General features: G+C 52.4%; 1 protein-coding gene across 1 annotated transcript; it reads right to left on the bottom strand.

The window, feature by feature from the left end:
• Positions 1–1808: 1808 nt before the first annotated feature.
• On the bottom strand, positions 1809–22650 carry CTDNEP1 (CTD nuclear envelope phosphatase 1). Its single transcript, XM_048516880.1, has 8 exons — positions 22258–22650; positions 14062–14128; positions 13793–13911; positions 11394–11465; positions 7770–7886; positions 7496–7607; positions 5614–5698; positions 1809–2282 (listed from the first exon to the last, which is right to left on the bottom strand). Exons 1-8 carry the CDS (start codon positions 22357–22359, stop codon positions 2222–2224), a joined length of 735 nt encoding a protein of 244 aa, XP_048372837.1. The 5' UTR covers positions 22360–22650; the 3' UTR covers positions 1809–2221.
• Positions 22651–23192: the final 542 nt, after the last annotated feature.

Here is a 23192-nt window from a genome sequence, read left to right as displayed (position 1 = left end):
CCAGGCCGCCTTTTGCGCAACACGAGCCACCAGCGGGCGCTACGCCAGGTGGAATTCACGAAGGCGCCTCTTGCGCAAGCGCTGCTCCGCTGGCGTTGACCCGTTGACACCAAAACAAAGTAGTCCGCGGAAGGTCCTCGGGTGTACTCGCTGGGATGGGGGGCGGGGAGCGTGTGGCCGGTAGTCGCGGGGGGGGGAACGGGGCACTCAAGGGACGGGGGAACCTCAGCCCACCGTGGAGGGAGGAAAGGTCAGGGGAAGAGGCGCGGAAGGATATGTCGGGGAGGAGGCGAGTCAGTAAACTGACAGGTCATGTGCCTGACGTCAACGGAGAGGAATGATCACGTGCACTGGCCCCGAATAATAGATCCGGCAGACTGGAGGGCAGTCACGTGAAAAAAGGACCAATAAGGTGAGGGGCGGCGCCCTGCTGAGTGGCAGGGCTGGCACCTTTCCCCATTCACGTCTCTTGCGGAAGTCCGTGCAACAGCCCTGTAAGGTGGGCCAGCGGTGTTCCAATGACGAAGTCGCTTCACTAAAGCATCCAAGCAGCTCTATGGGAGGGGAGGACAGCCTCAGGTGGGGACAGGAAGGATCAGGGAACAAGCTGAAGCGAAGGAAGCCCCACCTTCTCTTTAAGGCATAGGTGTCAAACTCGCGGCCCTCCAGATGTTATGGACTACAGTTCCAATCATCCCCTGCCAGCATGATGCATGATGCTGGCAGGGGATGATGGGAACTGTAGTCCGTAACATCTGGAGGGCAGCGAGTTTGACACCTGTGCTTTAAGTTATAACCCCCCAGCAGAAATACGGAGAGTTAAATAACCGAACTTGTTGGCCCTGCTCCTGCACTGCACAGGTGAAGCACAGAGGTCTGAGTCAGGGCACAGCTGCTCTTCTGCGAGATGCTGGACCAATAACACAAACACCCCCTCAACATCTGCTCCGGCAACTCTCAAAGTGGAAGGGAAAACCATCAACCAAAGAGGGTCTGATTTTGGGGGGGGGGGCCTCAGGGGAACCCAGCCAGCTTCCAGGGGTGCATAACTGCTTGCCCAAGACCAGAGCACGGAACTGCTTTATCCTCAGTTCAAACCCGTGTTGTGTGTCCAGCTCCCCACCCCACCACCTCATGGAGTTCGGCTCCAAGTGACAACGAAGGAATCGAGCAAAAGGTCAACACGTTGGCTACAGTAACCAAAGCGCACTGGGGGTGGTGGTGTCCAGAGCAGTTTCTCATTTTTGCCACTGAGTTGCCTTCCCCACCCACACCCACTCAGGGGCTTCTCTTGCTGCCCAGTTCCAATCCGTTGTACCTGTGCAGTGTTACGACAGGACACCAAACTGTGCACGAAGCTCAACTCTCACCTGCGCAGTGACTCCCAAGATGCGCGGGAGAGCAAAGGGCCCCTTTCCCTACGGACGTCACCTTGGATGGGGAAGAATAAACTGTTTCACTAATCATCCCGTGCCGTCAGCCACTAAAGAACACTGCATCAATGTAATCCCTGCCTGGCAAAAGGACCTCCCAGAGCTACGTTTTCAGAGCCCTCCTTCTCACACCCGTTCCAAGGCTAGAACTGCTTGATATTTGGTCCCTCCCCACCCCCCACTGCAACAAAGGAGTGGTATCCTTAGCCCACTCCAGGGGAACAGACAGGACAAGCCTCTTCTGTCAACTGACAAAAAGCTACGCCAGATGATCTAAGAAGCTCTTATCGAGTGAAAGGGGGGGGGGGGTTCTCTCTTTTTATATGCAAACAGGGTCGAAATAGAGGGGGGAAAAAAAGAAACCAGAGAAGGAAGTTCTTTGTACAGGGAGCTAGGTCTTTAAAATGAGAAACGAAGCCTCGTCTCAAAGTGTCCGTTGCACTCCGGGGTGCGTTTGGCTTGTTTCACCCCCCTTTCTTGCCCATCTGCCCCCAAAGCAGCTGGAGTCAGGCCAACGGTGCCAGTGCCCCCCTCCCCCCAATATCTCTGTCAGCCTCCACTCTCCCGGCCGAGGAGCAGCCGGTGTGCCCAGGGCGCGGGAGGCGGTAGAAGCAGGCGGCCGTGAGCTCGCGCGGGGGGAGGCTGGCTCGGGCCGAGCCCATCCCCGGGCGCCGCGCTGAGTCCAAACACGGTCCCCAGAGTCCAAGTGGCAAGGATGGCGGGGCGGGCCCGATGGCGGGATAAGGCAGAGGTCGTGGGCCAAACCCTGAAGAAAGGAGGAGCCGCCGTCACCAAAGGCGATGCTGGTGGAGGTTCCGACTGAGCACCGACCGGACGTCTGCTGTGAACCTGCCGCAGGTGAGAAAGAGGGTGTCAGAACACGTGGAAATGTTTAGATGAACAAAATCTATTTTTTAAAATTAATTTTATTGATAAGTCAACATAAATCAGACATACATTGTTTAAGTCCTTTTAAAATATTACAAATGCCTTTCAATTAAATCATATCTACTTCCTCATCTTATTCCTAATTCCTTTTTGCATTAACTAACATTACACCATCATCTTATAAAACTTATATAACATATAAGTAAATTAGTAGAATCTGTCATTAAAGATAAAATTATAAAACATGTACAAAAGCAAGACCTGCTGAGAAAGAGTTAGCATGGCTTTTGCAGAGGCAAATCCTGTCTTACAAACTTACTAGAGTTCTTTGAGGATGTAAATAGGCATGTGGATAAGGGGGAACCAGTGGACATTGTCTACTTGGATTTCCAAAAGGCTTTTGACAAAGTTCCTCACCAGAGACTATTGAGAAAACTCAGCAATGAAGGAATAAGAGGGGAAGTCCTCCTATGGATTAAAAACTGGTTGAGAAACAGGAAGCAAAGAGTGGGTGTAAATGGGAAATTCTCACAATGGAGAGATGTGGGGAGTGGTGTCCCCCAAGGATCCGTATTGGGACCAGTGCTCTTTAACCTATTCATAAATGACCTGGAAGTAGGGGTGGGTAGCGTGGTGGCCAAGTTTGCAGATGATACCAAATTATGTAGGGTGGTGAGAACCACAAAGGATTGCGAGGAGCTCCAAGCGGACCTTGATAAATTAGGTGAGTGGGCTAAGAAATGGCAAATGCAGTTCAATGTAGCAAAATGCAAAGTGATGCACATAGGGGCAAAAAAATCCAAACTTCACATACACGCTACAGGGGTCAGTGCTATCAGTCACAGACCAGGAAAGGGATTTGGACGTCTTAATTGATAGTTCCATGGGAATGTCAACTCAATGTATGGCAGCTGTGAAAAAGGCAAACTCTATGCTGGGGATAATCAGGAAAGGAATTGATAATAAAACTGCAAAGATTGTCATGCCCTTATATAAAGCCGTGGTGCGACCACACTTGGAGTACTGTGTTCAGTTCTGGTCACCACATCTCAAAAAGGATATTGAAGAGATAGAAAAAGTGCAGAGAAGGGCAACGAGGATGATTGAGGGACTGGAGCACCTTCCTTATGAGGAAAGGCTGCAGCGTTTGGGACTCTTTCGTTTGGAGAGGAGACGTCTGAGGGGGGATATGATTGAAGTCTATAAAATTATGCATGGGGTAGAAAATGTTGACAGAGAGAAATTTTTCTCTCTTTCTCACAATACTAGAACCAGGGGGTATTCATTGAAAATGCTGGGGGGAAGAATTAGAACTAATAAAAGGAAACACTTCTTCACGCAACGTGTGATTGGTGTTTGGAATATGCTGCCACAGGAGGTGGTGATGGCCACTAACCTGGATAGCTTTAAAAGGGGCTTGGACAGATTTATGGAGGAGAAGTCAATTTATGGCTACCAATCTTGATCCTCTTTGATCTGAGATTGCAAATGCCTTAACAGTCCAGGTGCTCGGGAGCAACAGCCGCAGAAGGCCATTGCTTTCACATCCTACATGTGAACTCCCAAAGGCACCTGGTGGGCCACTGCGAGTAGCAGAGAGCTGGACTAGATGGACTCTGGTCTGATCCAGCTGGCTTGTTCTTATATCTTCCTTACTATTCTGCTAAATTTCTTTTTTATTTCCTCTATTTTATATTATTTAAGCAGTATCTTATTCTGAACAAAATCTAAATGACAGCTGGACCCGCCTTCTAACAGGTGCCGTGTGCAGATTAGTACCGAGTGCAAAGCTTGTACCGTGTTCATACCTGATAAGGTGAGGGCACCTGATTTGTATATAGTTAGCACAGACAGCAGTGTGGTGTGTGCCTAAAAACACCTGTGGTTTGGCGAAGCACTTTGTTAGTAGATAGCCTCTCTTCCAATCTGAGTTAACAGATTTGATTAGATTATTTATCTTGTTGAATAACTCTGATTCTGTTTTTTGTGAAGAGGTTGCAAGCTTTGTTATGGAAATAATTCAGAGCCAGTAACAATATGTATTTATCTGAGGTTATCCTTTTTGCCGTTTAAAATTTTTTATGTTTGTTGTGTTTTGTTGTTGTTCTATGTATGCCAATAAAGGCTTTGCTTTGCTTTAGTAGATAGCAATAAAAAGAACTGCACTGGTGACTGTGTGTCTTATCAGTTCTTGTCTACATTGCGTCCTACAAGGTGATCTACTCCGAGTAAATCCGCTGCTTCAACAGAGGGGGCGTCATGCAACTCTCTCCCTCCTCCCCACAGGGTTCTAGTTCACCACCTGCCCTGTTCCAGGGGGGAGGAGCACATAACAGTGGAACTCCCTCCCCAGGGAGATTCATTTGTTCCCTCTCTACTGCTGTTCTCTGCCTGTGGGTGATGATTTCGCTCTGTTTCATCTGGCATGCCCCCAACAACCTTCCGTTGCTTTTTTTGTTTGTGTTATTATTTGAATTTCTTTATGACTTTTAACTGTATCTGTAATGGCTCAAGTGCACTAATTTTTTACGTTGAACTCCTTCTGGATCCTGATCAGGTGGAATAAATACCAAGTAAGACGAAAGAGGAGCTGCCAATGGGATTTCATTTGACTGTGTCCGGATGGGGGCCACATGGCTCCGTTCTGGGCATGGGACTGGTCAGTGTGGCGTAGGACCGTGGTGGCGAACCTTTGGCACTCCAGATGTTATGGACTACAATTCCCATCAGCCCCTGCCAATTGGCCATGCTGGCAGGGGCTGATGGGAATATAGTCTTTATAGAGTACCAAGGTTCCACCACTGGAGGATTAAGCCCCTTCTCAATGTGGCATTAGGAGGTTAAGAGCTTCGTGTATCTAATCTGGAGGAACGGGTTTGATTCCCAGCTCTGCCGCCCTGAGCTGTGGAAGGAGCTTCTCTGGGGAATTCCAGATTAGCCTGGGCACTCCCACCTGCATCAGCTGGGTGACCTTGGGCTAGTCACAGCTTCTCGGAGCTCTCTCAGCCCCACCTACCTCACAGGGTGTTTGTTGTGAGGGGGGAAGGGCAAGGAGATTGTCAGCCCCTTTGAGTCTCCTGCAGGAGAGAAAGGGGGGATATAAATCCAAACTCTTCACTCTTCTTCTTCTTATAAATGATCTGGATGAAGGGGTGGAGGGACCGCTTATTAAATTTGCAGATGACTCCCAATTGGGAAGAGAAGCAGCAACAAAAAAAAATGTAGAAATAGAAGTCAACAAGATTCTGGAAAAGCGAGCAGACGTGGACAAGATCCAACGCAAGAACCTTACCTCAAGGCATCAAGCATTGGGAGCAGGTTGAGGAGGGCTGTGTCGCTGGGATCGCTGAACCAGGACTTGATAGGGATCGCGTTATCTGCCAAAGGACACACCGGCGTCAACCGCTGCTTGGATTATTTCTAACCCTGGCCTTGTTCTCACTGAGGGATGCTCTCCCCCCCAATCCCACCCCACATTTAGTTGCAACCCAGAAAATCTGCCTGTCCACAACCCAAATGAAGCAAGGCCCTTGAGCAAAGCGGGCGAGCCCCTCCTGCTGACCAGCAGAGGATGTAAAAGGCCTCTCTCTGCCCGAGGACCCCGGGAGCTGCTGCCGGTCTGACCAGGGGCCTGACTCCAATCCCCCTACAGGGAAGGGGGTGTGACTCCGTGGGGGAGCATCTGCATGCCAGGCAGAAGGTCTCAAGTTCAATCCCAGGCAGCAGCATCTCCAGTAAACAAGGCAGCTCTGGCAGCAGGTGGTGTATTTATTAAGGTGCTGTGGGGTTTACGGGCTGTCTGGCTGTGTTCTAGCAGCATTCTCTCCTGACGTTTCGCCTGCATCTGTGGCTGGCATCTTCAGAGGAAAACCCACAACAGCCTCGTGATTCCGGCCGCTGAAGCCTTCGACAATGCAGCGTATTTATTCGTTTGATTTCTGTCCTGCTCTTTCCTTACTGAAGTCAGGCTCCAAGGCTCAGGGCAGTCGTGAGAAAGGCCTCCGCCACAGGCTCTGGAGAGCCGCTGCCACCCTGGCTGGGCAATACTGCTGTTGATGGGCCAAAGGTCTGGTTCAGAATAAGGCAGCTGAAGCGGGGGCATCAGGGTTTCAGAAGAGATTCTGGTTCAAATCCACACTCAGCTACATACCTCCCTTGAGCCACCTCGCCTACCCTCTCTTCACAGGAGCAGCAGTGGTGTGTGGTGGTTAAGAGCAGGTGTACTCTAATGTGGAGAACCGGGTTTGATTCCCAGCTCTGCCGCCTGAGCTGTGGAGGCTTATCTGGGGAACCAGATTAGCTTGTGCACTCCCACACATGCCAGCTGGGTGACCTTGGGCTAGTCACAGCTCTTCTGAGCTCTCTCAGCCCTACCCACCTCACAGGGTGTTTGTTGTGAGGGGGGAAGGGCAAGGAGATTGTCAGCCCCTTTGAGTCTTCTTACAGGAGAGAAAGGGGGGATACAAATCCAAACTTTTCTAATTATTATTCCAATGACAATTCTAATTATTATTCTAATGACAAAATTATTCTAATGACTAAGCCCCAGTAGAACACCCCGGCCTATTTGTAGAAGGGCTCCAATGCACACACAGGAAGCAGGCAAGGCTTAGGGAAAGGAGGCAGTGGGCAGGCCCGGCAGCGCAGGAATGAACAAGACCTGCCAATCCAGCCACCCCTCTTCTGTGGAGGGTGCTGGGCGGGGTGTGTGTGTGTCAGTGTAACCCCCATGCTCAGAATGGGTTGACCCAGAAAGGGGTGGAGACCCAAAGCAGGAGGAGGCTGCAGAGCTCATGTGGTTTGGAGGAGACGAGGCTACCAGACTCGGACCTTGATTTGTATAAGCCCCTAACACCTTGTTAAGGGTTCTTTTTATGTTTGCAATGGGTGAGAGTTCTCCTGGAAACCTTCACCATGTTGAATCCTGTTCACCAAGCCCTTGGAGTCTTCAGGAGCCAACCCCCTTGCAAAGAAGAATTGGACTTGGCAGTATCAGTAGACTGTAACTAGAAGGACTTGAAAACGCAACCTGAACAGGACCTTGAAGTGTGATGTTAAATGTTGATGTTATATGTTAAGAAAGTAAACCCGTTTTGTTTTTAAATTTTGTTGTTGCAAACTCATTCCAAGTTCTGCCCCACAGAACCCACAAGCTGAGGTTACATCGGCCCTACCTGGATGGCTCCTGTACGCTCCCGGCGAATTGTCCAAGATGACTATGCTGGAGAGGTCGTTGTGTACAACCGAAAGGTCTTTGATGTAACTGCCCAGCTCCAAAGTGCAGTGCTGGAGAGCGGAGAGAAGCAGGACGGGTCAGAACTCTCAAAACAACCCCCCCCCTCCCCTGACATCCCCCAGGACACCACGGAAACAGAGAGTCAAGGGCCACAATCACCATGGACTGCAGCAGAAGGGCATCACCCGTGGGGTGGGGGCTGCAAGACATACCTGTCTGTAGTATCGCCTCTTTAAGATGCTCCTATTATTGTCTAGCTTGTCAGCCACAGCCGAGCCGTAGATTTCCATGCTGGCTGTGAAGACCACTAGCTCATACCACTGGCTCACCTGCGGAAGGGGTGGGGGGGAAGCAGAACGGTCAGCAGCAAGGGCAGCAAAGCATGAAAGGAACAGCCCAATGAGCCAGAACGGACGGCTCGGATGACGCCCCGCCCACCACCCTTGTTGGATGCTTTGAGGAAAAGTTCCCTATGAAAAGGCTGCCCAACACCCCAACCTGCAGTCTAAGCCCGTGGCTCCCAACCTTGGGGGCTGAGGAGTTACCACAAGGCACAGGTGTCAAATTCGCGGCCCTCCAGATGTTCATGAACTACAATTCCCATCAGCCCTTGCCAGGATAGCCAATGCTCATGTTGGGAGGGATACTCACAATACTAGAACCAGGGGGCATTCATTGAAAATGCTGGGGGCGGGGGGGGAGGGAATTAGGACTAATAAAAGGAAACACTTCTTCACGCAATGTGTGATTGGAGTTTGGAATATGCTGCCACAGGGGGTGGTGATGGCCACTCACCTGGATAGCTTTAAAAAGGGCTTGGACAGATTTATGGAGGAGAAGTCAATCTCTGGCTACCAATCTCGATCCTCCTTGATCTGAGGTTGCAAATGCCTTAGCAGACCAGGTGATCAGGAGCAGCAGCAGCAGAAGGCCATTGCTTTCACCTCCTGCATGTGAGCTCCCAAAGGCACCTGGTGGGCCACTGCGAATAGCAGAATGCTGGACTAGATGGACTCTGGTCTGATCCAGCAGGCTAGTTCTTATGTTCTTATGACTGATGGGAATTGTAGTTCATGAACATCTGGAGGGCCACGAGTTTGACACCCGTGCCACAAGGGATCCTGGGAATCCACAGGTGCACTAAAGCACTGCCATTTGTCACTCAATCAAGGGATACTAATAGTATACCTCCTATCACCTGGGGAAGTCTGCAGAATTTAAGGTTAAAAAGGGGTCCCCGTGCTCAGACAGGCTGGGAGCCACGTGCTGAAGCCACGTTCCCGTAGACAGTGACAGCCAGACGGAGCGTGGCAGGGCCCGTTGCTTATGTGCTGCCGTTAAAGGAACAAGAAAAGAGGCTGCATGAAGTCTCCAGGGGAGTCCTCTGTGCTGGGAGTCCTTTTCTTACTATTCCATGATCTCTCCCAATGGACGGGAAAGCTGTGGCCACTTGCTGGTAAAGAAGACGCACTCTGAATAGGCTCAGAAACCCTCCTGATACTGCACAACCCAGGGCACAGTGTGGAGACGCCTCCAAACGCCGTGTGCTGTGGCCCACCCCCTCCCGGCAAGCTCCCCACATCCTGCACCAACGGAAGTCTCTGGGCAGCCCACCCAGGGGTCCCCTGGCATCACGTTAACGTCGAGGTTCAAGAGTCAGAATGAAGGCTGAGCCGACTGCAGCTGAGTGAGACGCGAACGAGAAAGTGGGTGGCTGAAAGGGACTTTGGCTCCCCTTCTGGCTGGGGAGTGGCAGGCGCCATATGTAATAAATCCTGTGTCCGTGAGTACTGCAGGCTTCAGAGGCACATATCAGCTCCTGCCTTGACAACACCAATCCAATAAGTGAGGGAAAGGAAGAGGGACAGGAACTTAGCAAGAGCTGAAGGGTTTATTTATTTATTATTTAGATTTTCATACCGCCCCATCCCCGAGGGGTTGAAGCCAGAGGTGGGATCCAGCAGGTTCTCACAGGTTCCCGAGAGTAGGTTGCTAATTATTTGCGTGTGCCGAGAGGGGGTTACTAATTGGTGATTTCGCCACGTGATTTTGGCCTTAGTTACGCCCCTCCTCTCAGCAGTAGCGCGCAGAACTTGAAGCAGTCTAGCAGGAGGTGCACCGGCGTGCGTGGCAGCCTAAGCCTGCGTGCATTCGTTTCCCGCCCAAGGACCGGCGCAGCGGCTGCGTCTTTATCACAGCCCAGCCCAGGAATGCCCCGCCCCCGGAATGCCTGGCCACGCCCCCGTCGTGCCCAGCCCCATTGGCGCTATGCCACAGTTTGAATCCCACCACCAGGGGAACCTGTTACTAATATTTTTGGATCCCACCACTGGTTGAAGCCGCTCTGCATGGAGGAGGAGGACCGGCAGACGCCCCGGGAGCCCGGCAGATCCAGCCAGACAAGGGCTTAGTGCTGCCGTTTAAACCTTGACACAAGCAGGGCCCTCCTTGCCTCAGAGACCAGACGAGCTGGTTCCGGGGCGTTTGCATCACCTGAAAGGGATCTCGGGTTCCAGGGCTCTGTGGCAGAGGCGGTTGGGCCATTCTCCTCCTCCTCCCAGACAGGTACTGGCTGACCACCCACTCCCACTCAAAAGTCCCAGCCCTACCTTGCCAGAAAACATAACCAGGTATTCCAAGCATACCCAGCGCCACAGGCCTCCTTGGCCGATATCTGGCTGCCAGCCAGGGAACAGACAGGGCAGGAAACAGAGGCAGAGCTGGCTTCCCCCTCTCCTGCGCTTCCTTCTGAGCCCGCATCAGCTCCCCGGCATTCAAGGCTGGCTTCCAAAGGCTGAAGCAGCTGACCCTGGCCAGGCGGTGTCCCTCAAGTCATCTCAGCGATGCCAGCAACAGCCGGCTCACTGACCCTGGCAGGTCCCTCCTTGGTGAGACATGAATGGCCTGGGGCATTTGGCCAGCCGGGATAACATCACACTTCTGTGATAAATATCTGGGCCCCGTGGGTGCAAGAATGGGGAAGGGGAAACAATTTTAATCGCCATCTGAATTTTTTATAATTTATATATGGTTTTTTAACTGGGATTGGGCGTGAAATGGATTTTAACTGTTTTTATATAATTGATGGACACCGCCCTGAGCCCTTCGGGGAAGGGCGGTATAGAAGTTTAAATAAATAAATGAATGAATGAATGAATGAATGAATGAATGAATGAATGAATGAATGAATGAATGAATGAATGAATGAATGAATGAATGGAGCCCCGAGGCCATCTAGACTAGGGGTCTGCAACCTGTGGCTCTCCAGATCTTCATGGACCACAATTCCCATCAGCCCTTGGCACCATAGCCCAACACACGGGCGAGCCCAAAGATTAAGATCCCGGGCAGATCCGCGTCCATGCTCAGTGCGCACAGTTCTGGCAAAGGAGAGCTAACTGGTTCCCAAGTCAAACCGTGCTTGCCTTTAAGAAAGTTTCTCCTGAAGTCCAGCCTCTTGCAACTCAAGCCCGCTAGATTTAGCCAGATTTAAGGCCTAGTCTTCTTTCGAGCAGCGTGCTGCGTTTGAAGAGAATGTTCACGTCTCCCCTAACTGTCCTCTTCCTAAGTAGAACATGCTAGCTCATGCATGCTCCACTCACGGGGCTTGTTTGCCAGACTTCCAACCAGCTTCGTAGCCCTCCAGAGGGGAGGTTGGCCAAGGGGAAAGCGCTGAGCCGACACGGGCACGACTTCTACACACATGTCACGGATAACATGTGTGGCAGACAGCCCCGCTCTGAATCCTGGACCACAGGAGAAAGGGCCACGATTCCTCCACCACCACCACCCTCCCAAACATACACACATACCATGAGAAGGGTCTGTTGGCTTACCACTTCTAGAAAAAAGTCCACATGTGGCCTCTTATGTACAAAAAAGCGGACTGGGTGCTTGTCTATGACGACCTGGAACAAAGGGAGACACATTTAGCAGAAGCCATCTCTTGATGAGAGCAGGTTTGCCCCTCGGCCATGACTCTTCCAAGCCAAAATAGGCACGGGCAACAAAGGAGAAGAACAGTTTGGATTTGCACCCCGCCTCCCTCTCCTCAAAGGGGCTTACAAGCGCCTTTTCCCTTCCTCTCCCCACAACAGACACCTTGTGAGGTACGTGGGGCTGAGAGAGTTCGAAACAAACTGTGACTAGCTGGAATGTAGGAGCGGGGAAACAAATCTGGTGCACCTACCTGTATTGCTTAATAAAACCTGCTCAAAGGAGAGCCATAATGCTCGCCAGGTTTAATGTTATGCCTTCTGCCTTGTTACATGGCAGATTCAATAAGCAAGAAAAGGCTAAAAGATTGTGCCCATGTAACAATGGCTCAGTTGAATCTCTGGCCCACCAATCACTACACTGTCTCAGATTCAAGGAAATCAGTTCCGAGTATGTGAATCTTACTCCTTTACATTTACCCCATCTCCCCGATTTAATTAGATTACACTACTTGTTGGACAACCCTGATCCTTCTCTCTGTACGATAGTGGTAGACTTTCTCCTGGAAATTACTAAACGCCAGTAGATTTCCTTCGACCTAACATTTATTTCCTGTATTGTACATGCTTTTTAATCCATTTTTTATTATTGTTGTACTGCTGTCTATGTCAATAAAGGCTTGCTAAGCTAAATCTGATGCACCAGATAAGAGTCCGCCACTCAAGTAGAAGGAATCAACCCCAGTTCTCAGGATTAGAATCCACCTGCTCTTAGCCACCACACCACGCTGGACACCAATGTTCAGGGTAAAGAGAAGCCCCTGGACTCAGGAGTGTCCTCTGGTGCCCGACAGCGGCAAGAGGTGGGGGACTGAGAGGGGCCTCGAACGGAAGGCTCGACAGGAAAATCGGGGGCAGCTCTAGCAAGGTCCTTCAAAGCCCCCCCCCCCCATGCCAGGGGTGGGCCAAATGCTACTCCTTCTCCAAGGAGCCTGGAATCAGAAGCAGTGACTCCCAGTGGTGGGATCCAAAAATTTAATAATAGGTTCCGATGGTGGTGGGATTCAAACAGGCAGCACACACGCCCCTCCAGTCCCTATTGGGCAGGGAGGTTGCTTTAGTAACCCCTTCTCGGAACTCAGAAAAAATTAGTAACCGCTTCTAGAGAAGTGGTGAGAACTGGTTGGATCCCACCCCTGGTGACTCCCCTTCTTCCGACATTTAGGTCAATCCAGCCCCACCCATTTAAATGCAACACCTGGAGCCTGAAAGTGGCAAACCGTGACTGTTACATATTTAGACCAAACAGAGCCTCGAAACACTTGAAGGCGGGGCCTCCTTCTGAGTAGGGTCATCAGTCCACCAGGGCCAGTATTGTCTGCTCAGGCTGGCATTCGCCCTCCAGGGCCCCAGGCAGAGAAAGGACTTCCTCATTCCCTTCTGCCCAGTCCTTTTAACTGGAGCAGCACTCTCCCGCCAGCTGTCTGGGCCCTGCGGGACCTTGGGGAATTCCGCAGGACCTGTAAGACTGAGTTGTTCCACCAGGCCTTTGGAGAGACCAGCTGCTGAAGGTGCCCCAGCACCCTCCCCTGCTTTCTATGGGTCCCTAACATTGTTGGGACCCATTATTCTCTCTCTATTTCTTTCCAGGAGGGTTATGTAAGGGTTTCGTGGGGCGCTGTTTTAGCTTAATTCTTACTGTTTATATTATATTTATGTTTTATATGTGATGTTTTTATACATGAGCCCTTCGGGGATAGGGCGGTATATTAAATCTAATAATAAATAAATAAAAATAAAAATAGGAGGAGCAGCCGTGGCGTAGGAGGTTAAGAGCTCGTGTATCTAATCTGGAGGAACCGGGTTTGATTCCCAGCTCTGCCAGCTGAGCTGTGGAGGCTTCTCTGGGGAATTCAGATTAGCCTGTGCACTCCCACACACGCCAGCTGGGTGACCTTGGGCTAGTCACAGCTTCTCAGAGCTCTCTCAGCCCCACCCACCTCACAGGGTGTTTGTTGTGAGGGGGGAGGGCAAGGAGATTGTCAGCCCCTTTGAGTCTCCTACGGAGAGAAAGGGGAGATATAAATCCAAACTCCTTCTTCTGCCCGGTCCTTTTAACTGGAGATGCCAGGAGTCGAACTCGGGACCTTCTGCACGGCCAGGATCAGCTCTTCCCTGAGCCACGGCTCCACCTGGCTGCTGTATCCCAAGCCACTCTGCCTCCACATACCAGCTGGGCCTCCACCCGCCCAACCCAGAGCCCCGCTGTGGCTTGCCCTTAGTTGCGCCAGGCCTCTCACCTTAAGGATGAAGTCAGGCGGTGTGCCGGGCCTCACTGTGGGCCTCAGGACCCCGTCGTGATGGGAGTGGATGAGCGTCTCATCGAGGTCTAGAACTAAAATCTTTCTCTTCACCTGATCTGCCAAGAAAGGAGGGAGGAAAGGGGAGCAGACGGGGTCAGAGCCAATCTGGACGCTCCACCTGTCTGCCACCTGTCTGTCCCTCTAATATTCTGCACGATCCCAGGAGGAAATATAAAAAAGCCCCTCTTGGTAAGGAGCACACTTACTGAGCCGTTCCCGTGAGACCTTGGAGAGGGGAAGGATATCGTAGCGCACCGTCTGATACTGGATCACCTGCCAGAAGGAAAGGAAAGATTTCTAAGCATTTACTAAAGGTAGCAACCCAGAGTAACGTAGCTGATTGAATGTTTGCAGAGTGCTCCCCCCCCCCGCCCCCGCGCTCAGCAATTCATACGAGGAATAACAGAAAACACACACACATATAGGATCTGTGGCAGAGGAAGGCTTGGACAGCGGAAACTGCTGTCAGGAATTATGGTGACCCCCAAAGGGTTTTGCCAAGGCAAGAGATAGTAATAGAATCATAGAGTTGGAAGAGACCCCAAGGGCCATCAAGTCCAACCCCCTGCAATGCAGGAACACACAATCAAAGCACTCCCGACATATGCTGATCCAGCCTTTGTTAAAAAACCTCCGAAGGAGGAGACTCCACCACTCTCCGAGGCAGTGAATTCCACTGTCGAACAGCCAGAATTTAGATTTCTGAAGATATTTATGTTTGGAGCACTTGAGGGCTCCTACCTTCTCCGCTTCAGTAAAGGGCTACCAAGGTATTTTTACAATATATCTTCGCCGTACCTCCGACATATCTTAATGCTAGCCCGACTGACTGCCCTACCCTCAGCAGTCCTGAGCGGCAGATTTCTCCAGATCCCATACCAACAAAGAACGTGTCCCTGCTCACAAAAAGCCACCGAAACAATCGAGGACACCCTCCTAGATTGCGAACTGTATGCTTCATCTAGAAGACAATATATAGACCCATATACTCAGAACTATGCCTACTCATCAGACAAGGTCAAATCTTTCTATCTGCTTTGTGATCAGTCTCCTCAGAGATCCCTAGATGTTGCCAAATTCCTGGCGCTGGCACAACAGATTCGCCACAGATTTTAGTTTATTCATTTATTTATTGTTTTAACTGCTGGAAATGTCCGAACCTACTTATTTTAACTTGATTCTCCTCAACCTCTCTGTTGTATTTTAAACTCATGCCAATAAAAGGTTGATGATGATGATGATGATGTTGATGATGATGATTTAAAATATGCCAGACTAAATGCCAATGAGGACATAGCAGCATGTGCCACACATCCTCTTTGCCAGTATGCTTGTCCTGTCCGTTTGCTGCTAAACTGCAGGGTTAGCATAAGCATAACCAGGCAGGCACTTGGGAAGTAGGAACTAGGCTGTGTTCCACCCAGGGACCCTTCAGGGCACTCCTGTGTCCTACTGTGCAGGGTGATCCCAGAGTTCTCTCTGTGTGGCCCTACAGGGGAGGGATACACTCCTTCCGAGGGTGGGGGGTCGACTAAGTTTCTTCTAAGGCAGCGATGGTGAACCTTTTTGAGACCGAGTGCCCAAATTGCAACCCCAAACCCACTTATTTATCGCAAAGTGCCAACATGGCAATTTAACCTGAATACTGAGGTTTTAGTTTAGAAAAAATGGTTGGCTCTGAGGTGTGCGCTACTCGGGAGTAAGCTTGGTGGTAGTCAGTGGCTTTGCTTTGAAGCAACCGTGCAATTCTTCCAACGGGTGAATCACGACCCTAGGAGGATTTACTCAGAAGCAAGCCCCATTGCCAGCAACCAAGCTTACTCCCAGGTAAAGAATCGCGCTTTAGTTCTTCGCGTGAAAATCAGTGGGGTTTAACAGCGCGTAACAGGGTTACCTACTCTGCTTCCCCAAAACTAGGTCTTAGGTTTAATGCTAATAATTGAGCCCAGCGGCCCAGGTCAGCCCAGATGTGTGTGTGTGGGGGGGCATTCCCCCCACATGATGAACATGCAAGTGCCCACAGAGAGGGCTCTGAGTGCCACCTCTGGCACCCGTGCCATAGGTTCGCCAACACTGTTCTAAGGCAAAATATTTTCTAAACAAATAAACCAATTGATTAAATATGTTGTTGAAGGCTTTCACGGACGGAATCACTGGGGTGCTGTGTGGTTTCCAGGCTGTCTAGCCGTGTTCTAGCAGCATCCTCTCCTGACGTTTCGCCTGCATCTGTGGCTGGCATCTTCAGAGGATCAGGAGAGGATGCTGCTAGAACACGGCCACACAGCCCGGAAACCACACAGCACCCCAACTGATTAAATACTGGACCACTGAAGTCACAGCGCTTGAAGCAGCGAGGCAGGAACATTCCTTGAGTACAGAGTTTCTGAGCTCTAGAAGGACCGGAGCCCCTACTGGGAAAGAGCCCTCTGGCACACTTATGAGGCCCTCCAAACCCTTGGGAAGGAGCCAGAGCTCAGCGGCAGAGCACACGCTGGCCACAGCCCTTTGCCAGGGGCGTGGAAGTCAGCCGCTCCCATTGGGCAGAAGGGGCCAATGGGGTGACTCCGCAGGAGACGGCTCCTTATAGCTCCCCTTCTCCTCCCCCAAGTCTATTCCCGTCTCCACCTGCTGCCTCTCCTCAAACAGCCCCGCCCCTCAGCTGTAAGGGCACCAGGGTGGGCAAGGACCCAATGAAGGCACGACGACAGCTGCCCCTCAAGTGCCTCCGTCAGGCACCTGCACGGTCGACACCCTCCAGCCGCTCTTCCAAAATTAGCCAACCCAGCCTCCCCGGTCTTGGGATTGGCTTCCGGCCCAGGCAGGCTGCCCACATTCTGAGCGCAAACCACAGAGACAAGCCGGCAGACGAAAGGCGGGACATAGATAAAATTAAAAATTACTTTGCAATCACCCGCCTCTGCGTAGCAACCCTGATAAGTCTGTGGTGGTCCCCCATCCAAACAGTAACCGGTGCCCAGCCTGCTTAGCTTCCAAGATCTGGCAAGGTGGTCTCCTATTCTAGCCAAACCCTGAGCCCACAAGATCCAGCAAGGTCTTCCCGTTGCATGCCCTCAGGGGCCAGCACACCCACACATACCTCATCCGAGGCACATGGAGGGAGGGCCAGGTTTCTGCTTTGGAAGGCGCAGATTCGTGTCCAGGAGCACCTTAGACCAGTGTTTCCCAACCTTTTCGAGGTCAGGGTACCCTTGACCTCACTCTTCATATCTCACGGCACCCCTGCCGCCACCCTCCACCTTCCCCTCCCATTGCCCCTGCTTGCCACACCCCCCACCTTCCCCTCCCAGGGTGAAGGGAAGCACTGCGGGGGGGGAGGGGGGGTGGCGGCCGCTGACCTTGTGGCAGGCCCTGCCCCATGGGCCATTTCCATGTCCTTCCTGGCGCCGGTGGGAGACACCACAAAAATGAGGGGGCGGTGCGGTAGTGTTGCCGCGGTACCCCTGGGACATGCTCACGGCACCCCAGGGTACCAGGGAACCCTGGTTGAGAATGGCTGCCTTAGACCAACAAGATCTTGGGGGGGTAGAAGCTTTCAAGAATCAGACATCTGATGAAGGGAGTTTGGACTCTTGAAAGCTTATCCCCCGAAAACCTCAAAGGTGCTTCTGGACTCGAACGTAGTTGCTCTACGGTAGACAAACACAGCTACCCACTGAAACTAACCTACTGTGGGTTTTCTCCACTCAAGGACTCAACCCAGCTACTGATGTGCCCAAAAATGCTATGACATGAAAGTGACCATGATAAGGGGCCCCGGAACAGCTAACAATTTATGCACCATAGGGAAAACTGGGTAAAAGCTGGAGACAGTCCGGGCTGAAAGGTAGACTTTTCAAACCACCCTCCTTCTTCGAGGTGAAAGCACAGTTATTCTCAGAAACGGCCTCACCAGTGGACACTCAGATCAGGGCTGTGCCCAGGTGGCCTCATTCACCTGTACTTGGTTTGGATGCAGTCCTCCCTTCTGCTGGCCTAGACATCTTGTCCCAGGCTTTGTGTCTGGATTACTACGGCACATTCCGCATGGGGCTGCCCTTAAAGGCAACCCAGAAGCTTCAAGAAGCGCACAAGGAGCAGCAGTGGCGTAGGAGGTTAAGAACTCGGGTATCTAATCTGGAGAACCGGGTTTGATTCCCTACTCTGCCGCCTGAGCTGTGGAGGCTGATCTGGGGAATTCAGATTAGCCTGGGCACTCCCACACACGCCAGCTGGGTGACCTTGGGCTAGTCACAGCTTCTCGGAGCTCTCTCAGCCCCACCCACCTCACAGGGTGTTTGTTGTGAGGGGGGAAGGGCAAGGAGATTGTCAGCCCCTTTGAGCCTCCTGCAGGAGAGAAAGGGGGGATATAAATCCAAACTCCTCCTCCTCCTCCTCCTCCTCTTCTTCTTCAGTACAGTTGCTTCTTGATTCAGAAGGCCGAGCTGCATGAGTTGGCCCTAAGTTCACTTCAAAGCGCTGGGCCTCATCTTTAAAGCCCTTCACGACCTGGGACCGGCCCTCCCCAAATCACCTCCCATGCTGGCTACACACCCCACACCAGTCCTTAATCCTAGGACACCTCCTCTGCCCCTGCCCGTTTCTGGATATTTGTGTCCCTCACCCCTGACAAACACCCTCCCCGCAAGGTAATCCAAAACACGATGGATTTTTCACAAGGCCTGCAAGGACTGTTGCTGTGTTTTTCCCCGCAAGCTTTTCCTTAGGGGACAAGATTAAAACCTAAATATATGGCTAGTAGGGCAGCTAACAGGGCCCGATGCAATCAGGAAGCTTTGTGACTGGACACCTACTTGTGCTTTAGGAGTGTTTATGTGGTCGCTTTCTTCCTAAGCACCTTCTGCTATGCGTGAAGGAAAGCATCATCAAGTCTCAGCTGACGTACAACAACCCTGCAGAGTTTTCCAGGCAAGAGATGAACAGGTGTGGTTGGCCACTGCCTGCCTTTGCATAGCGACCTTGGTGGTCTTCCATCCAAATGCTAACCAGGGCCGGCCCTTCTTAGCTTCCGAGATCTAACAAGATCAGTCTTTTTCTGACAGGAGATTCACGCGACTTGCTGTCTTTGGAAATCCTTTGGCCAAGTACTGTGTACTGTGCTTTGTGGACGTCATATAGCCTGTGATCACGTTTATAAATCACATTGGGCTGGAGAGGATATAAAAGTTACAAATAAAGAAACCGAGGAATCCGACAGTCCTTTATTCCGCAAGAAAGTCTCATTCACAAACAAGGAGGGAACGCTCAGAAGTATTCACTTCTGGGCCCTTCTACAACTGCAAACCGGCAAAATCACCCACCCTTTTCCTTCTCTGCCTGTCAAGGAAGAAACTAAGCCTGGAGCCCCTTGGATAGTACTGGACTGAGCCCAGTGGGGAGCAAGGCACTGCAGACCACACAGAGACTCCCACCCACCCCCAGATTCCTCAAAATGCCCCACCAGGGTAGCTTGGGAAGTGGGGAAATCCACGGCCATCGCACAAGGGCCTCATAAAGAGGGCACTCAACAGCCTCCAGCCTCTCAGACCGCAGCTCTTTCACCCGAGGAAGCAACTGGGAGCCCTGCCGCATAATGCAACCCACTGTTTGCCCAACTTCCTCCAAAACATCCTGCATCAGTAGCCTCAGGGTGACACTGCAACCAGAGCGAGCAGCCGGGGCTCTGCTGGAATGGGAAGTCAGCAAGTAAGGGAGGAACATGCGCGGTAAACATGCACAGGCGAGGGCTCTTGGGTGTCTCTGGGCTCCTGTCGCTGGCCTCAGTGCTGCTATCTCGACAGCAAGTATTTTAAGCACTTCCTCTACCCCCTTCTAGGGCAGCTGTCCCAGGACCAGAACAGGACCAAAGGTGGCTTCCTATTGGAACTTGGAAGCTCACCTGCACTGCTAAATTTATGAGTCCCCCGAAGCAAAGAAATCGCTCAGTTGCATACCTCACGCAACTTTTTGATCTCCGTGGAGTATGTGGTAGAAGAAGAGGAGTTTGGATTTATACCCCTCACCTTTCTCTCCTGTAAGGAGACTCCAGGTGGCTTACAAGCTCCTTTCCCTTCCTCTCGCAGTGGCGTAGGAGGTTAAGAGCTCGTGTATCTAATCTGGAGGAACCAGGTTTGATTCCCAGCTCTGCCGCCTGAGCTGTGGAGGCTTATCTGGGGAATTCAGATTAGCCTGGGCACTCCCACACATGCCAGCTGGGTGACCTTGGGCTAGTCACAGCTCTTCTGAGCTCTCTCAGCCCCACCCACCTCACAGGGTGTTTGCTGTGAGGGGAAAAGGGCAAGGAGATTGTAAGCCCCTTTGAGTCTCCTGCAGGAGAGAAAGGGGGGATATAAATCCAAAACTCTTCTTCTTCTCCCCACAACAGACACCTTGTGAGGAAGGTGGGGCTGGGGTTGAGAGAGTCCTGAGAGAACTGTGACTAGCCCAAGGTCACCCAGGAGGAGTGCGGAAACACATCTGGTTCACTAGATAAGAGTCTGCTGCTCATGTGGAGGAGTGGGGAATCAAACCCGGTTCTCCAGATTAGAATCCACCTGCTCTTAACCATACACCATGCTGGAGGCAGGGTGGGGATACGGAAACAGAAGACGACACTGTCCAATAAGTTAACAGTTGCGCCCAACAACCAGAAAAGATGCTCGCTAGCCAGTGGGGCTTGGATCGAATTCTCCTGACAACAAACCCCCCCACTCAGACCACATCAGGTCCTCCGCCAACAGCTTCATCCTCCTACCGCCAAACATGCACCAATGCAGCCTGTCTCTATTAGTCCCATTTTAAGGATAGAAAAACTCTGGCACGTGGCCAGGTCAAGATAACTGGAGTCCATAGCAGAGGAAGGCAGGCTCGGAGGCGCTGCCTGATCCCAGAACCATTCTGGCTACCCTAACGTGAGAAGAAATCGCCCTTGCCTCACTTTCTCCAGTACCTTTAGAAAGAAAACCAAGCACTCCTGAAGTGTCTCAAGCACAAGTTCACCACTCTGCTTGAGCCGCACACAGCTGTACAGGCAAAAGAATAAGCAAATTTTCAGCTTGAAAACAATGCTCAACTATCCCCGCCCACTGGCCCCTGGGATCCCCAGGAAGACGGCATCCCGGCTGCCTCTCTCTCAACCCGCCCCCGCAAGTTGCTAGGGGAAAACATCTTGCTTCTTGCAACACTGGAACAACACAGCCACAAAAGCAAAGAAAGGAGAAAAGTGCAGTCCGTTTGCTTTGGGAAGATGCTGCCAGCTTAAATCGCTTTAAACGCAGCAATTTGTGCCAATGGCAGTTAAGTGAGAGACTCAAACTTGGACTACAATGTAGGTCTGTAATGGATTTCCCTTTCTTTGGCTTCCAACTCACACGAAAGAGAAAGGGGGAACAAAAACTACCAGGAAAGGTGTGAGTGGAGAAGAGGAGGAAGTGGAGACTGGCACAAAATGAGGGAGTCCCCTCGAGCTTAGCAGACACACTTGTTTTGGTTGTGGTGGGCCTTCAGGGCTGTGTGGCCGTGGTGTAGTAGAACTTGCTCCTAACATTTCGCCTGAATCTGTGGCTGGCATCTTCAGAGGTGTATCACAGGGAGAAGGACACCAGACCACAGCCACACAGTCCAGAAAGGCCACAACAACCAGTTGAGTCTGGCCGTGAAAGCCTTCGACAATACATTTTATTTTCATTGAGGTGCACCATTGCAGATCTATCCTATTCCACCACCCCCCAACACACACACACACGGTATAGGCCCGTGGTGGCGAACCTTTGGCACTCCAGATGTTATGGACTACAATTCCCATCAGCCCCTGCCAGCATGGTCAATTGGCCATGCTGGCAGGGGCTGATGGGAATTGTAGCCCTTAACATCTGGAGTGCCAAAGGTTCGCCACCACTGGTATAGGCAGTGGTGGCGAACCTATGCCACTCCAGATGTTCATGGACTACAATTCCCATCAGCCCCTGCCAGCATGGCCAGTTGTAGTCCATGAACATCTGGAGTGGCATAGGTTCGCCACCACGGGTATAGAGCGACTGTTGTCCCCCCAACTGCACAAAATTCACTGCAAGGCGAAAGGAAAGTTGCTCTCTGCTCCCCTGCTGCCCTTTGGCCTGCCAAGAGGTCGCTTCTGCCGGACGGTGCCAATGGGGGCTGGAAGAGCACCCCCCCCAAAGGGCAGCAGAGGGGCTGGGCTGGAAGAGCACCCCCCCCCCAACGACCCCCCCCCCGGGAAGCCGCCGCAGGAAACGAGAGCGGAAGCCCCCCTCTGCCTGCTGCAGGGGCTGAAGGCGGGAGATGGCGGGGCAGCCCCGGCCCTTCTAGGCGAGGTGGCAGAGACTCTCCTCCTCCGGCGGCACGGCACGGCACGGCACGGCCGGCTCCCCTCCCCTGCGGGTACTCACGGTGCGGGCCTGGCGGCGCAGGAGGTAGAGCAGGAAGCCCCAGAGCTTGGCGGCGAAGGCGAGGAAGGCGCGGAGGCCGAGCAGGCACTGGGAGCGCATCATCCCGCCGGCGGGCCCCGCCGCGCCCCCGGCCCGGCCCAGCTCCGCCAGGGCGGAAGGAAGGAGGCCGGGGAGGGACAGAGGAGGGGGCGCCGAGGCGGGCGAGGGGCCCCGCCGACCCACCGGCCGCCCTCAGCCCGTGCCCGCCGGCCCCGCCATGCGCGCGGCCGCCGCTGCCTGTCGCTCCCGGCCCCGCAGGAACCGCTCCCCCCGGCCCCGCCGACTCCGGGCTCTGCTTGGGGACACTTCCGGGACCACCGACCAGGGCGGCGGGGACTCCTTCCGGAGCGGCAAAAGCGCCGCCCAATGAGAAGCCGAAGACGACGCGGCCGGAGCGAGGAAAACGCGCGGGCTGGTGCGCATGCGCCGGCTCTTGGAGCCGGCTGGAAGGAGAGGAGGCGATATGAGGCCGAAAAGGAGAGTGCGCATGCGCCTCTCTCCCGGCCCTAAACGAGGGGATTTTTTTTGCACTTTGTGCTCATGCGCACTCAAGGACGGCCGCAACAGAAAGGCGAACGACCACGCGCGTTGGAAGGAAAGGCGCATGCGCCCGAGTGCCATGGAAGAGAAAGGGAAAAACCTAAAGGAGATTCCACAAAGCAGCCGGGATAATGACGACAGAAGTGTGGGTGGGGTCAGTGTGAAGGTTGGGAAAGAAGCGGGAGGACAAGGGGCGTGGCTAGACTGACAGCTGGAGGGGCTCATTAGAGACCCCAAAATAAAGGTTTTAGCACATTAATTAGTAAAATTCTCAGCCCTTCTCTAAACACACAATGAAGTGTCTATCATTGCTTGTTCTAACTCCCAGCAGGGTTTTATTTGTGGTTTCCTAAACC

This window comes from Sphaerodactylus townsendi, linkage group LG15 (assembly GCF_021028975.2).
Source record: "Sphaerodactylus townsendi isolate TG3544 linkage group LG15, MPM_Stown_v2.3, whole genome shotgun sequence".
NCBI lineage: Eukaryota > Metazoa > Chordata > Lepidosauria > Squamata > Sphaerodactylidae > Sphaerodactylus > Sphaerodactylus townsendi.
The sequence above is the reverse complement of the archived record's forward strand: the minus strand, read 5'-3'. Positions and strand labels throughout refer to the sequence as shown.